Source organism: Emydura macquarii, unplaced genomic scaffold, assembly GCF_026122565.2.
Source record: "Emydura macquarii macquarii isolate MOO-44397 ecotype Brisbane River unplaced genomic scaffold, CSIRO-AGI_Emac_v2 contig_2948, whole genome shotgun sequence".
Lineage (NCBI taxonomy): Eukaryota > Metazoa > Chordata > Testudines > Chelidae > Emydura > Emydura macquarii.
Window position 1 is genome coordinate 5210325 of NW_027133085.1, and position 16154 is coordinate 5226478.

Here is a 16154-nt window from a genome sequence, read left to right on the forward strand (position 1 = left end):
TCCACTTCCCATATCTTAGCACCTGAAGCCAGTACTGTACAGATGCTCCCCAAACATGAAAACACCTCAGCTGGTTTTTCTCAAATGTTGCAAATAAACATGATCCCAGGGTGAGAACCTGTGAAACAAGTTTTAATTTATAGCAGCACACTGTCTGTGTTAAGAGACTAACAAAGTATTGGAAACTGGGGTGTGTTATAAAATTGCTGTCAGTCCCTGAGCTACAGAATTGTGATGCTGATATTGGCACTCTGGTCCCAAGGTGGTCAGTCAGAGGCTCCGATTTACACTTAACCATGTGCTTAAGTGCTGTGCTGAACAGGAATGGAATTAAATACATGCTTAAGTTAAGCATAAACGGTATCACATTGCTGAATCAGGAACAGGTTTTTGGGCCTCGAGTTAATGGGAATTTTGCTCTTGACTTAAATTGGAGCAGGAGCAGGTCCTTTGTAAATGTAACTGTCAGACTTTAATGCAACTACAGACACCTTGATAAATAAAAAAGACAAGCACTATTGCAGGGTTAAATGCATCACCTTGCCGTGCATGAGAAGGCGTATGGTGAGTGTGACATTGAGACCTCCTTCAGTCACTTTTGTGTCCTTCGTGTTCATCCTGGCCTGGTATCTTCAGTGCTTGGAAGCAGTTTCTTATTTTTTCACTTAATCAACCTGCAAAAAATAAAAAATGTACCACTGAGTGGCTGAAATTTTTCAAAGCTGAAAATATCATGTTGAACAGACCAATTAATATCCCACCTTAGACTTTCCCTAGTATAGTTTAGCTCGCGCAAAGCTCCTTTGATTTTTTAAGCTTCTGACTACTTCAGACATCATCAAGTAGGTGATAAATTTACCTTTTGTGCCTTCAAGATTCTATTGGCTTCATGTACTCTGAAGTTGAGAGCCACTCAGTGCAGCAGAACTGCAGCAAAACATTGAAATATAATATTTCCTTGTGTATGTGTGGTTGTGTGTGTATGAAAAATTCAATTTTTACTTTTCAGCTCTGTCATTTTTGTTTGAATTGGGAAATGGAAACACTTTCATTCCTCTCCCTTCTCTCTGGCTCCATCCCATTCTTTCTTACTCCTCTACAACAGAGGATTTTATATTCCCTACAGTTAGTTCAGTTCTTAACATTGATCCCCACCAGCAACAACAGATGACACATTAGCAAAGACATCTGAGTAATGAAGAGCCACTTGCTGCAGTAAATCCGGGTACTGTCTGGCTTCATTTTTGTCTAAGAAGCCCAGAGGTGGCTCCGTCTCTCAAAAGCCAAAGCTCAGTTTCAGCCCTAAGTGGAAGGAGGATGTTTCTTAATGCCCGATGACAAATTGCAGATTTTCAGTCATTCACAAAGTCATAAATATCCTGAAATGCTAATGAAAGTGGCAAGGACTGGCCTTGAAGGGATAAACAAGCATCTCTTATGAATTTATTAATGCATGGACATTTATCATTACAAATTAAGATGGGGGTGGAGGGAGGAATGTTACCAGGGACAGGCAGTCCTCAAAGAAAAGCGGGCTTAAAGCTTCCTTGGAGACTGTTTAGTTATTTTTCTCCTTTTCAGGCCTGTCTTTAAGAAAATGGAATCCTTAAAGTCACACTCAGGGCAGAACATTATTTTCAGAACAATGACCAAAAAAGGCACATTGTCGCTTCTCTCAAAAAGCTGTTAAGGTTCATATTTTTCATTACTTTGCTGCTATTATAGTAAGTGGAGGCTCTCCTGGCTAAAGATTCAGCCCGGGTGTGTTGCCATCTCTGAGCTGCTTGCCCAAGCTCTGTGGGCCTGGCCAGAACTTTGCAGTGACTAATGCACATTCAGGAGGACACCATTTCACAGGTACTGGTCCAGTAGCTCAGTCTCAGCCCCACCAGGTGCAGAGTCTGTGGCTGATGACCGCTCAGACACCACCATTGTGGCTTTGGGGAATGAGGTCAGGAGCTGCAGTCCTTTTCTTAATTCCTCAGCAGGAGTAGCAGAGGGGTTACTAGGCTATAGAAAAGTCTCCAACCCAACAACGTGGAAGAGACAGAGAAAGTGAATGTGTGTGTGAGGATCTGTGGACGGATGTTTAGGGAACTACAGAAACTCCCCATCCCTACAACTAAATTTTGTGAGTACTAACTGCATAAAATAAATGGATCCCCCCTGTTCCCTTGATTACTGGGGCTCAGTGTGGAACCAGCACGTCAGTAAAAGGTTAGCACGTCTCTTACTGCCACAGAACTTGGACTTGGACTAGGAGAGGACACACAAACCAACAGGAGTATAGTAGAAAATCTGATCATGCCTTTGATACTCCAACAGCCCCTAGTCTAGATTATTAATTTTATTTATGCTGCTCATCTCATTACCATGGCATCTCTCAGCCTGGAGAAAAACAGAAGAGAGTCCAGTAGAACAAGCTGGCAAAGGCAGGGGGTGGAAACCAGAAACTCCCGTGCCACTGACACACTGTGTAGCCTTGAGTAAGTCAGTTTGAACAAAATCCACAAGAGATATTTCAGTAGGAGTTAGGCACCTAGATACCTTTGAGGATCTGGGCCTTTGTGATAGCATATCACTGCAAACTTCTAATGAATAGAAGCAGGCTTCTAATATGGCCTTTCGGGAAAAGTATCAAAAAAATGCGGTGATGACACTTTGTTTTCTGTGTTGTAGAAGAAAAGTAAAAAATTTCTGCTAAAAATGAAGCCAAAACTGCCCCTTCCCCCCCGCATTTTCAGCAAGGATTTTTTTTTCCCAACCAACTCTACTTCTGACACCCAACACTTAGACTTGTGGAAGCAGAAGAGACATTGGGGTGAGGGCCAGGTGTAAGGAGGAAGGCACTACATAGTGAGAAGCGGGTGGCCTGAGGAGAGAATAATTTAAAAAAGGAGATGTCCTTACAAAGTAGTAAATATATGAAAACATGAGTATACTGACAGACATACATGAAGATAGAATGGTGTTTGCATTATTAGCTCTTTAAGAGCTGTCTCAGGTATAGTGAGTCCAGTGACCCAGTAAAGCATATGAACAGTTGAGTAAAATAAGCTCAGGAGGTTTTTTTTTTTTTTTAAATTATGTGGATCTATCAGTTTGAGACACCTAAAATAAAATTTACTATTTATTATTCAGTAAAAATACCATTTATTGTGGGTAACACCATAAATATACATGCGACTGGACTTTATGGGTGTGGAGAGGTGTGACCCTGGCTGGGCCAGGAGGAAAGCTGCCCTACATATCACCCCAATGTATCCACCCATCCAGGTGCTTCTATGGCCCTATTGCTGTAGTATCAGTGCATGTCCCAAGTATTTAAACATTAAGAACAGTTTTTCTCTCTCTTTTCTCCAAAGTGGCAGAATAAACAGCTTGATAATTTGATAGGCATTTTTGACTTGTGTATGTGCATGTGTAAAAATGTACTGAGGGAAAGCTAAGTCAAATAAATGAGTTTGCATTTATTTACTTGTACACGGTGAAGTACTTGCAGAAGTGAGTTTCATAGTCTAGGTCTTGCTCCTGTGAAAGTTCTGTCTGCCACACTTTACAGCTTCTTCCCATATGTCAACAGTTTCTCGATTCCAGTGGAATTTAGCTGTCATAAGGTCCAGGGTTGTGGAGGTACAGGTAAGGTCTCAAGTAGCTACGGCCAGTTGCACAGATGACTTTGAATATGATGACAGATACATTGAATTGTACCCTGTATGCAATGGGGAGCGAGTATAGAGAGGACAGCACTGGGGTGATAAGCCCACAGTGACCCTTTTTGCTAAGCAGCCTGGTTGCTGAGTTTTTATATTATCCAGAACTTTTGCAGAGTGTGTAGCTTCACTATTAGATATAATGGGTGGCAATAATCAATTCTGGAGATCATAAATAAGTGAATAACTGTGGCCATGTCTGCGTGTGAGCTTCCAGCAGGGTTTCTGAGATATGTTGATTATGGGTAGAACACTTCCATTACCACATGGTAAGAAGTGGAAATTCATCCTCTGAGATAGAAACCAGAGTCCAAATTCATGGAATTTCCTATTCCCTATGCAGCATATTTCAATGCAGGGGACATTCGGCCCAATAAAAAGGACCTTTTCTATATATTTTATTCAATATATATGTTCTAATTTTACATAAAAACGTTATGTGTAATACACTTCAACCACTATTTACCACATGCCAGGTATCTTTTTTTCCGTAATTTTTTCAGTAATTGTTGCTAGACCAATTTGTTAAAATTTAAAAATTGATCAACAACAAAACAGTAAGCCACGAAAGTACTACAAAAGACCAAATAATTCCTGATGTATTTTACTGGATTACTCTAGGCCACAGAATCAACTACATGCCTAAAAGGCAGAGCCAGCAGACAAATATAGAGAGGTTAGAAATTCATTCAGCATTCAGGCCAGTGAGGAAGGCAAGACCCTACCACAAGAGAACTGATGCCAGTCTGTCAAAGGCCCTCTTTCTAGGACATCATGAGCATGCTTGCTTGAAGCAAGGATGTATAGGGAATTCTCTGATAGAAAAAAAAGGATAGCATGTCTCCCACAGCAGCACAACCATACTAGCTGCAAATATGGCTGTTTCCAGTAAAGGTTTCATCAGTCACAGGAATAATAAATACCCACTGTGGTTCAGTGCCATTTCAGATCATCCTAACAGCAGCTTTAAAGTAACACTTACAGGATTAATATTTCAGGTCTCATCACCAGCCCTCTTGTAATAAGTGAAATCTTTGGCATTGTAAGAACATTTCAGTCAACCACAGGACTATGCAGTGAACAAGTTCCCAGAGGTTTGTTTGAAATCAAATTTTTTTTTAAAAAAAGCATGATAAATGATTATTTTATGGACTGTCAATACTTAGAATAAAGAGCCAAATGCTTGCCAAGATTTTAGCCACTCTAATCAATATCTCCAGGGCGCATTTTAAACCAGAAGAATCTTTAAAACTCAAAAGTAAGTTTGTCACCAAATTGATGAAGTGCTCAAAAGCTAAGAAAAATCAAATATTTTGTTTATTAATGATTTCAAAATGCAAGCTCTAAAATGAAACAATTTATCTTATTTTACTGCCGAGAAGCTAGTGCTAACTGTAAAGTTGCCCATTTGCTAATTATATGCAGCCGTGATACTCAAAGAAAAGCACCACAGAATTCTTAAATAAAAACTGTTGATTGCTTTTACACAGCTGTTGACTTAAATACCATCTGGTGCCAAATTCTATTCACCTTAACCACTTGATAGACCCAGTGACGTAAGGATTTGATCCCTGAACCACCCTATCAGTTCCATAGCACTCTGTTTTGTTTAGTATATAACATCACAACTCACATAACAGAAAAATGTGGCATCTGACAGTGACTCTATTCCAGTATGATCTATTTCTGAAATCACTGGGGCAGATTCTCTGCTGCATCCAACTTGCTAAGCATAACAGCCTTCACAATAGTGCTGCAAAAACTGCATCTGGTTTTCCCTGCACATCCATTATAAATCCTCTGCTTTAAAGGGGTTGCTATAAAAATGCTGAAGCTTGGCAATAATACATAGGTGTGAATTTCCTCTGCTTGATTAAAACCATGATCCATTTAAAGGTATTTAAATTCTGCAGGCCCAACTGTGACCTCTGATACCCCTGTGCAACCCCACTGACTTTAATGGCATTCCGTATGGGTAATCAAAAGCAGAATTCGGTTCTATAACTTTTACACCAAAGAAGGGCAAGATTACTTCTGGACTTGTGCAAGTGTGCAAGGTGTGGGCAGTGGGGTTGGAAAGCAGAGCTAGAGGAACCTGCCCTCACCTATGAACCCCTGCTCAGAACTAATCACAACATGGTCCTTTGGCCCCTCTGAAGGATTGTGAAGCCTGGGTAACTAATGAAGTTTTGGAAAGAGGAAATGTCTAGTGATTACTTCAGAGATCAGCACTATTCTGGTTTAGTTAGCATCTTCAATCAGTGATCTGGAAAAGGGTGTTAGCAGCACATTAGCAAAATCTGCTGGTTATACTAAAGTGGAAGGTTTTGCAAACATGAGCAAAGGCAAGGCGATAATAGGAAAGGACACAAGGAGATGAGAAATATGGGCAGAAATCAACAGTAAGAGATTCATCCTGAAGAAATGCAAGCTAATACATCAGTGGAAAAATTATTCATAACAGTGGGGCAGAGAAACCTGGAAAGCAGTAATGCCACATGAGACCCAGGGATGGGTAAGTGGAAAGAAAATTAGGGGTGGAGATGTGTCATCATGAGGCACAGAGATAATAATAGGCAGGCCCACTGATGGGAGGAGGGGGGGCAAAGGGGACAATTGCCCAGGGGCCCGGGAATTTTAAAAGGGCCTGGGCCATGGGTCAGGTGGATGAAGCTTCCCCTTGGGGAAGCTAGCTCCCCATCCTGCCTCTTCCACCCCTGCTCAGCCTCAGGCCCTGCTCCACCCCAGGCTCTGGCCTTGCCCCCCACTCTCCCGCTTGCCCCCACATCCCTCTCCCCTCCCCTCCCTGCCACCATGTCCCTCTCCCCTCACTCCCTGCCACCATGTCCCTCCTCCCTGATCAGCCCCTCCACTGCTCACCATGTTCTCCTCCCCCACTCCTCGCTGTCACTCGCCGCCTGAGGAGAGGGAGTGTGGAAGAGAGGAAGGGGACCAGGGATGGGCTGGGGTGGAATGTGAGTGGGGCTGTGGGCGGAAGAGGTGGGACAAAGAGCTAGCCTCCCCGAGGAGACGCTTCACCAGCCGTTCATGGTCGTAGACCTCAGCCATCCCTTTCTAGGGAGGCGGGGGCCATTGATTGTTCTGCCCTGGGACCCGGAATTGCTGTTGGCGGGCCTGATAATAGGCCCTCTCCAAAGGGCGCTGATACTCCTGTTCCTGGAATATTCTGTTTAGTTCTGGGTACCCCATTACCAGACCCATTGAAACACTGGAGTAAGTTCACAGGAGAGTAATAAAATATAATCAGGGGGAGATTGATGTATGCAAAAAATTATAAAGCCAAATATGCGTAGTTTGGTTAAGCAACAAAATAAAGAGAAACATAACAGACTACAAATATTTGAAAGCTGAAAACCTGGGAAGGAGAGGAATTAATTGGAACAGTACAACAGGGTTGGTTGATGTGGGAAGAGGTAATAACTAGGAGTTATGGAAAACAGTTAAAGGGCAAGTTTATGCTGAATTTCTGGGAAAAAAAAACTTCTTGACACTGAAATCTCCTAAGCTGAGTAATATTCTCCAAAGGGAAGTCTCAAAAGCCTCATCGTTTGGGAATGACCTGGATACAGCACTGTAAGGGTCTGATCCAATTCCCAGTGAAGCATTTGGCTTCAAGAACATTGGGTCAGGCCCTAAAGAGGACAACAGCTGGTCAGGAACCAGAATTTCTGTTTCATTTTGAAATCTGTATTTTGTTCCGAATTGGTATGAAATGTCAAATTGCAAAATATCCCACAAAATAAAACTCTGGAACATTTTATAACATTTTTTGTTTCAGGTCAATCCAAGTACTTTTGCTTTGACAAAATGGAAAAGTTCCATCTCCATTTTGTCTTATTTTATATTTTATGATATAATATAAAATTTCAAAATAAAAATCATTGCAAAATGAAAAAGAAACATTATAATAAGGTTGGACTTTATAAAAATGATTTGTTTTGATTTTTTTAAATGAAATGTTGTCAAAATTTACATATTCCCACAGAACACTTTTAATTTGACAAATTGGCATTTTCTAATGGGAAAAGGGTTCCACTGAAATTTTTGACAATTTCCAATAGGGACTAATCTTGTGTTGGCAGGGGAATGGATTTAGATGAGCTATGAGGTTTTTTTAAACTCTAATTTCTAGGACTTTTTTGATTTCCTGGCTTTTTTCCTTTTTTGTCAGAACCTTCACATTATCTTTACTTAGGATGTTTTTTTTTTTTTTTTCCCCGTTAGTGAATAAGTTAACTTGGTAGGGAAAAAAGGTCATACAGTATTCAAAATGACACAATACTTGTTTTTTTTTAGTACTCTGTATTGAAATCTGAAAAGCCCCATTTCAGATTCTGCACTCTGCACTCTACAATTGCACATGTAATAATAGGACACATTGGCCTTTGATACAATTCTCTTCAGGGAACAAAAGCATCCTTTGGCAAAACTACAGCCACTGCTTGTTGTAGGTTACACATGTCTTTCCAGTCAAGCATGATTAATAACTGTTTTAAAAAAATGCTCATGACCCATGGCAAGTATTCTTTCAACTATAATACCAGCATTATGGGCTCTGAATCTCAGTAATTTTAAAATGTGCTTCCACAATGGAACTATAATTTAATTACTTTTTCTGCAGCCTGTTCCATTTTGTTTCATCACTTTGATTGCACCATGTGCCTGGCAGCTTATGGAAGGCTGCATCTGCCTCCAGGATTATTTCACTGGCTTCTTTCGACATCTGTTTCTGAAAATGACTTTATTTGGAATGGCATAAAGAATAATCAGACTTGTTTAATCCAGATAAATCGAGAGAGAATTGGAGGGAGGAAAGGGAAAGAGGAAAAAGAGAAAACAAATCTCTACCAAACACTGCAGAGGATGTCAAAATAATCCGAGTTGCTCCTGTGGTTCTGAAAAAGCGGTTATCTGTGGATCTGATACATGAAATATGAGTCACTAAGTCAGTTCCTTTCTCTGTTTGGGTGGAGCTTGCAGATGGGATACATAATACATTGTAGCACAAGCTTCATCAGTTTAATATAGTTTTCATCCCTAAGAACTGCATTTGCACACCATTCTCTGAGACCATAAAGCAGTTTGAAATGATCAGTAACACTAGATAAAAATTTCTATATTACATCAGCTAAATTCAAGATCCAATGTGGCTGCCATTTCTCAAAATGCTGCTGTAATAATACCTATTGCAAACAGCATTGTGTTAAACACTGCAGAGCAGAAAGTTTAACAATAATTTAAAAGGGCAGCTATCAAGCATGAAATAGATCACCTGTAGATTAGAAAGGCAGGCACAGGGAATGCAGGATATAACTTTTCACAAGACAATCTGCAACTAAAATAATATGAATTACCATTTGTGGATTTCAGTGTATATCATTGTTATGGTATTTTCCAGTTACCATTCCATGCAAATAGGAATTCATATTTTTTCAAAGTTCTTAAAAAAAGACAAATATTTTAACTGCCCCCAGTTAGTGCACATATTAATTTTGCAATTGTCCATTAAAAGGAAGGAAGGAAATATACATTGGTTAAGTATGAAATGGCCCTCGGAAAGCAGTTTCCATGCAATGAAAGGAGAATATATGTCGAACATGTCATTGAACTGCTTTCAGAGGCCAGGGTCACTGAGATTCAAAGTGGTGGGCTTGGTAGTCCACAAAGATGACACTACCAAAAAAATTGCTCTCAGTTTCACAGCTGAACCACTTTTTAACCCTCTCTTTCAACTGCTTAACATTGATCTGTCATTGTCGCTCCTTCCCTCCCTAGATCCCTTGTCTCCACACCTGGTGAAAATCCCACTCTTTTAAGCTGCGACCATGCTGCAGTTGAAACGGTGTCAGCATGGTCATTCCCAGCCAGTTTGGACAGGGGTATTTTTTTGAGAATTGTTAAAGTCTGTCCTCCCAGGCAGTTAGATGAACTGGTTTTGTACCAGGATGTAACACCGCTCTCAGGAAATAGAATATCCCTTTCCCCAAAGGTAACAGAAATGATGCTTACAAGCAATAGTGGTATTTAATCACAGTTGCTGATAGCATGGTTTCTGTTGTAGTGTGGGCAGAGTCTTAACAGCTTGTCTTGAGCATGATGCATTTTCTCCCTCACTGTACATAGTCAAGGATAAATCCTGCTCACCTTACTCATGCAAGCAGTCCCATCAAATTCAGTGGAATTTTGCTCAGGACTCCCCAAGGTTCTCCCAGCACTTAGGTCTCCCACGTGCTACAACAATATGTTGTTTTCCCAGTAGAGGTGAAGCACAAAAGGGGCAGCAAAATTCTTTCACTTTTCTATTTTATTGCATTACCTCTCCTGAGCAAAAATACAGCAGGTGTGTACAGAACCTTACATACTTCCAAGGCTTAAAGATTCCACGTTACTAATCTACTTATAGGCAAGGAGAGATGCTAAACTCCTCTGGCAGCCTGTGTCTCTAGTAATTCGGCAAGCATGACGGTCTAAATTTAGAAGGCTGCTTAGAACATTTTTGTAAGAGACATCATCCAGAAAGCAAACATCTCACACTTTTAAAACGTCCACAGGTTTTGCTCAAACACACAGAGCAAAACAGAAATGTAGTGGCTCAATTTGCAGTTAAGGAAAGGGAATGTGTTCGTCCATCTGAGGAACTATTCAAAATATGGGGGTGACGGCTCATGTCTCTCCTTCATAAAAATCTGCAACAACACTCCAAATTAAATGGCTGAAACATGCACATAAGATTTAGTAGGAAATATTGTATATTAAGTAAATACAAACTGAGGAACTGCTTCAGGAAAGCACTTAATCACACTCTTACTTTAAGCATGTGCTTGCATCCCATTATTATTATTAGTAGTAGTAATGGTATTACCATAGCACCTAAGATCTCCAGTCATGGACCAAAATCCCATTGTGCTACAAAGTGTGTACAAACACACAACAACAAAAATGGTCTCACCCCAAGGAGCTTGCAAGCTAGTATAAAGACAAGAGATAACAAATGGATACAGACAGATGACTGGGAAGTACAAGCTATCTGTCTAAAAATTTTCACCCAGCTCTAGTTGTTATGTTTGAATTCTAAGGTGAATTTAGAGTCAGCCTTGTTTGAAATGCTTTCATACTCCATAGACATTTGGGCACACCAGCTTTATCAGATTGTATACTTGCTCAAAGGGACTCTTACACGTGAATATTCACTGAAAGCAAGTTTTGAATAGAATATGTGACTTAAAATAGGCACTTCATAATTTGTGCTTCGCTGCTTAAATTTGGTCAGTTTAGTTTTTTTGATACTGTAATCCGTTGGGGAACAGGATTGTCTCATTTTACAGCTCATCTAATGCTAATCACACTACTGGCATATAGGGCTCAATTGTAGCTTTACTCAAAGCCTGCAGTAAGGAACAGTGCATAATTGTGCTGCCCTAGGAGCAGACCAGACTCTCAAAGTCAAAGGGCTTGTTGACATGAACATTTAGTTCCTTGCCAGCCCTATTCTGGAGCAGAGTACTACCTCTCCTAGTGCACTGGCTGAGGTGCATTGGTTCCGCCACTCCTTCCCTACTGCCCATCCACATGTGTGGGACAGCAAGCTGTAGCCCCACAGATTCTGCGCGCCATTTCACGCTTCAGGTAGGCTGCTCCAGGCAATACGGAAGCACTTTACACTCGCACCCCCTTATTTCCAGTCATGGGTGCATAAGGCAGATCTCCATTCAGCTTTTAATAAATAATTAATAATAAATAATAATTAATAGCTGACTGGGAAATAACCCTCCCAATGGAAAATTTACACAAAAATGAAATCTGTCAATGAGCCTGCCTCATAAAGGAGAATGGGAGTGTAAGGCAACTGATCTACAACTCTCAGGAGGCACAGCAATGCTATTCTGTATAGAAATATTTTGGTTTTTGTCCAAAAACAGAAAACTTCAGTGTTTGGGGCATTTGGGTTTTTTGATGAAATATTGAAATTTTCTGATGATGGCACACAATTTTCATAAAAAATTTGGTTTTCCCAAAAATCAGTTTTAATGGAAAATTTTTGACCAGATCTAACAATAATATTAGCATAATAATCACAACATTATCCTACTGGGGAATGGATGCATTGCCATGCATGTTGTTTAAAGCCCAGATTCCCAAAGATTAACTCCTGAAAGTTAGATGTCAACATGTCTTCTAGAATCCAGGCCTCACTAACTAAGCCAGCCAAAATCGTGATTATTTGTAATGAACTTTTTTGTGAGCTATCTACAGGTCCAGAATTATTTCCTGAAGTAATAGGGTTCATTTAAAAAATTTTGCAGTCTGTTTGCTGACAATTCATATATGGGAAATATAAGGTGAAATTTGCCAAAGATTCTTATTTTGATATCAGGTATGGATAGATTTGCCAGATTCTTTGCTCAGTTCTAGAAATTTGCTAGGAAAACTGGAATCCAGAGCTTATCAAACTACTTAGGGCAGTAAAGTAGGTTTTAATACCACAGATGAAGATCTATTAAAATAATAAAAATAATCTATTAAAATAATAATAGATGTGCAAGCATCTATTTAAAAAGCAACCAAATATTTAACTAATCTAGCACCTTTCAGCACACGCTCTTGTGGTTTTCATATATTTTTGCATATACACCCTTTCCATTACTTATACCATAAAAAAAAAATCAGCCTCTCTGACAGACCAGCAAGTCTAAACATCATTTTGTCATCACTCTTTAAAAAAGAAACAGTACTAAATTCAACATGTCTTGTCTTCTCATTATCCACAGGCCATTATCAGAGCTTAACAACTTTGTTCTCAGTCTTATATTTATACTGACTATAAAAATAGCCATATTCAGACTGAATAGCTACCCATCTGAGAGTTATTTTGCCACCAAAACTAAGGCCATCCAAGAAAAGTTTCTTGATTATAGATCTGAAATCCCCTGTGAAGGACTTTTCCAACAATGCTGCAACATATTTTAAATGTTGTGTTTTCTTATTCCTTGCATTCATTTTTAAATAAAATATTTAAAAAAATTCTAGGGGACTGATTTTTCCAGCGTTGTCTTTCTATCACAAAGCACTGGCTTACAACTGACTAAGTATGGTGTGGTTAGGAAGGAAGGAGGAGGCTGACATGAGCCTTGTCATAATTGGTCACAAAGAGTGCTGCACCAAAGCCTAGAAGAGAAGATAGATAATGAAAATACAATCCCCAGTGCTATCTTCTCTCACTGGTGCAGAAGTCACAGCTAGGGCTGGCCCAAAATGTTTAATCAAAACTGTTTTCCAATAGAAAATCGGTTTTTGTTTTTTCAATGAAAAGTCAAAATTTTCCATGTGGGGTAAAAATCAGCTTTCCAACCAGCTCTAGTTACACTGTCTATTTGTTACATGCAGCTGAGCTTCATGGGATTCTTCAGCCTTTTGGGGGTAGGTGAGTCAAGGAAGGAGTATGGTGTCGCCAATGGATTTATAACAATGGATTCATTGCTACAGACCTGAAATTCTGCACCACAGTTGGGAGGGGAAAATCTGTCCCTCTTAAGACCCCTTTCATCATCCCCTGCACCAACCATGTTTCAGGAGGGCACAGGGACCAAGATTTGGCTCTCTGCGTGGAGGTAGGATACTTCCCAATTTCCTTGTCCAGAAAGGAACAGTAGATACAGCCCAAAGAAGCAGCTCACTATTGGTCATGCTGCTCAGAAGTGTGAGGACGACTGGGAAAAGGGCAAATAATGAAAAAAGTAATAGGCGCTACTTGTGCATGTGCTATTTTCTATGCTACAATGCCTCAGTTCCTGAGGTAGGAATTTGGGCTGAGTAAGTTCTTCAAAACTGGGTCCGTTAATCATCATCTCTTTAGTCATAAGACATTCACATTAAAAAAAGTATTGCAAATGATATAGTTATTTATTACATTATTGTCATATGGATAGGCCTGATCCTGCAAAACTTCATTCAGCAGAGTAGTCCTTACTAATCTGAGGGCAGGTCTACACTACAGACTTCCACCAGTTTAGCTATGTCAGTCAGGGGTGTGCTGAAAAGTGTGATCCCTGACCAACGTGGCTGTACTCACAGAAGCCCTTAGTGTAGTTGCAGCTATATCAGCAAAAAGCTCCTTTGGCTGGTGTAAATTGCATCGACAATAGGAGCGCTTTGATGGTATAGTATAGTATTTGCAGGGGTAGAAATGCCCAAGTAGTCCCCTTAATTTCAGTTGACTACTCATGCGATTAAAGGTTTGCAGAATTGGGCCATAATACAGTTTTATCATGTAGTTTGAGATACTACCTTGAGCTGTTGTGAAAAGCCATTTACATCCTTACTAGAGTAGAACTGTTGGTTTTCTGCAAGTCTGTATTTCAAACAAATTTAATTAGGAGATTTTTGTGGTCCTTTTGCTCTTCATATGGAAAATGTTAATCCATTTATTTTGGCGCACTTCCTTCACTGTATACTTTATTGCAACACATGTTTTGAAATAAATGCACAACTCACCATATGTTGGCACTTAACCGTATTAAATGCAGCATCTTAAAATAATAAATATAAACTCTAAAGCTGGTTGAATCATTAGTTTCGATTGGCCCATTTGACAAAGTTAGCCTTTTTTCCCTGTTTGTGAATAGATCATGCTACTTTTTAATTTGTCATTCTAAATTGGTCAAAGAATAGTTTTTACAAACATACCTGGCTATGGATTGATACTGAATTGTTCATAGTGAGTATGACTAAACAACATGCTGATTAGACAATATACTGAATTTTTTTATTCAGGCTTTATCACGTGGTATTGTTTTTGTTTCTTGGTTGGATAACTTAATATTTATAAAATAATTCTTCCCAGAATGATTGCCACAAAATCAGTTACATTTCTTCATTAAATTAATTTCTGCTATCGCCTGAAATTCACTGTTTGAGAACATTTGCATGAATAAAATTACGATTCATGAGCAGCGACTAATAAAGGGATATGACAAGCCCAATCAAGACCATTTACTAATTCAACAAACTGTGTACAGTTTTATTTGTTTTGGGTGGGATTTTTTTTTTTAAATGCAATTTACTAGCTCCACTTAACACTAATGTTGGAATTCATCTTTGGTGTAATTCCACTGAAGTCAGTTCCACTGATAACAACTTCACTGATCACCAGGAAGTGCAAATGTCAAGGTTCTCAGAATGGACTTTGACATACAAACTGCAACACATGTAGTATATTAAGTTATTGCTTAAGCTGTTAAACGAATATTTTAATATATATGAAGAGCTCAAATATTTTCTTGTTTGCATTGGGGCAACTCCCATTAAGGTCAATGGATTTTGTCCTCGCTCATGGCACCCCGGCAGCTGGTGGCTGAATCGGCTCATTATTTGGGCTCAAGTATTTGCATAATTAGGTCCAGCATTTACGATTTTGGTGAGTTAACATTGCCATATAATCCTCAATTCTTATATTTAAAAATGTAGTGTTTTAGGGGGCCAGTCCTGCTCCCAACTGAAGTCAAAGGGAGCTTTGGATATCCAAGGAATGAATCATCAAACTCACTAAATTAATGAGGCATATTTTGGCTGTCCCTCTTGAGAGGCACAGAAGACTCAGCCTAAGAGGAGAGAGGAGGCAAAGGCTGTTTTAAGCCACCTATGCGCTACTCAATTTGTGGGCAGCTGCAGGAGCTGGAATGGCCCCCGGTGTACATTTCAGCAGCTCCAGGGCCTGTTCTAATTTATGGCAGCCTCTTTAGGACTGACTAGGGGCATCACCATGGCCCAGATTCCCTACAGTACTGAGTGCTACAGTCACATGCCCTCCGGTCCCAGGCACATCCCATCTGCCAGGCCTGCAAAGGGTGGGGAGGCAGCATAGAGCCTATGCTGCTCCTGTGCCCAAGGAATTTTCCATGTTTTATTGTGGCTTCTTCATGGCTCTTTGTCCTTCCACAGGAACGTACAAGTGCAGAGGTGTGTGTGTGTGTGTAGGGGGGAGGAGGGGCCGGGGGAGGGGACAGAATCAGCCCCAATCTCTCTATTCCCCTAACTAAAAGTCAAAGTGCTTTCAGTGTGGGGAACAGAGTACTCATCTTACCATTACCTTTCTGCACGTTAAAACAAACAATATAATTTGGTGTTCCTGACATTTCCAGATACCTGCTTTTTAGCTTACTCATGACATTTGTATTCCAAAGCTCTTTAAAAATAAGAGAGCAGCTAACAGTCCTGTGAACTGAAAAATGGGGATACACCGGTGATGGATGTCACTCAATGCCTTTATCTGTCCAGGACCCAGTCCTTTACTACTGAAGTCAATGGGTGTTTTGCCATTGCTTTCAGTAGGAAAAGGATTAGACTGGATCCCAATGCAACAAGAATAATATACCAAAGGCTTCAGTAGCACAAGTTCTCAACTCTATTCTGTCCTGTCAAAAT

General features: G+C 40.0%; 1 protein-coding gene across 9 annotated transcripts in view; it reads right to left on the reverse strand.

Moving 5' to 3' along the window:
• The window catches only part of LOC137167650 (poly(rC)-binding protein 3-like), a 490543-nt gene that overhangs the window by 79902 nt on the left and 394487 nt on the right, over positions 1-16154 (reverse strand). For all 9 annotated transcript variants that reach the window (XM_067569882.1, XM_067569883.1, XM_067569874.1 and 6 more), the window contains one exon: positions 540-674. In XM_067569882.1, coding sequence (XP_067425983.1) covers positions 540-617 — 78 coding nt within the window. In that variant the 5' untranslated portion in view covers positions 618-674. The remainder of the gene's footprint in view (positions 1-539; positions 675-16154) is intronic.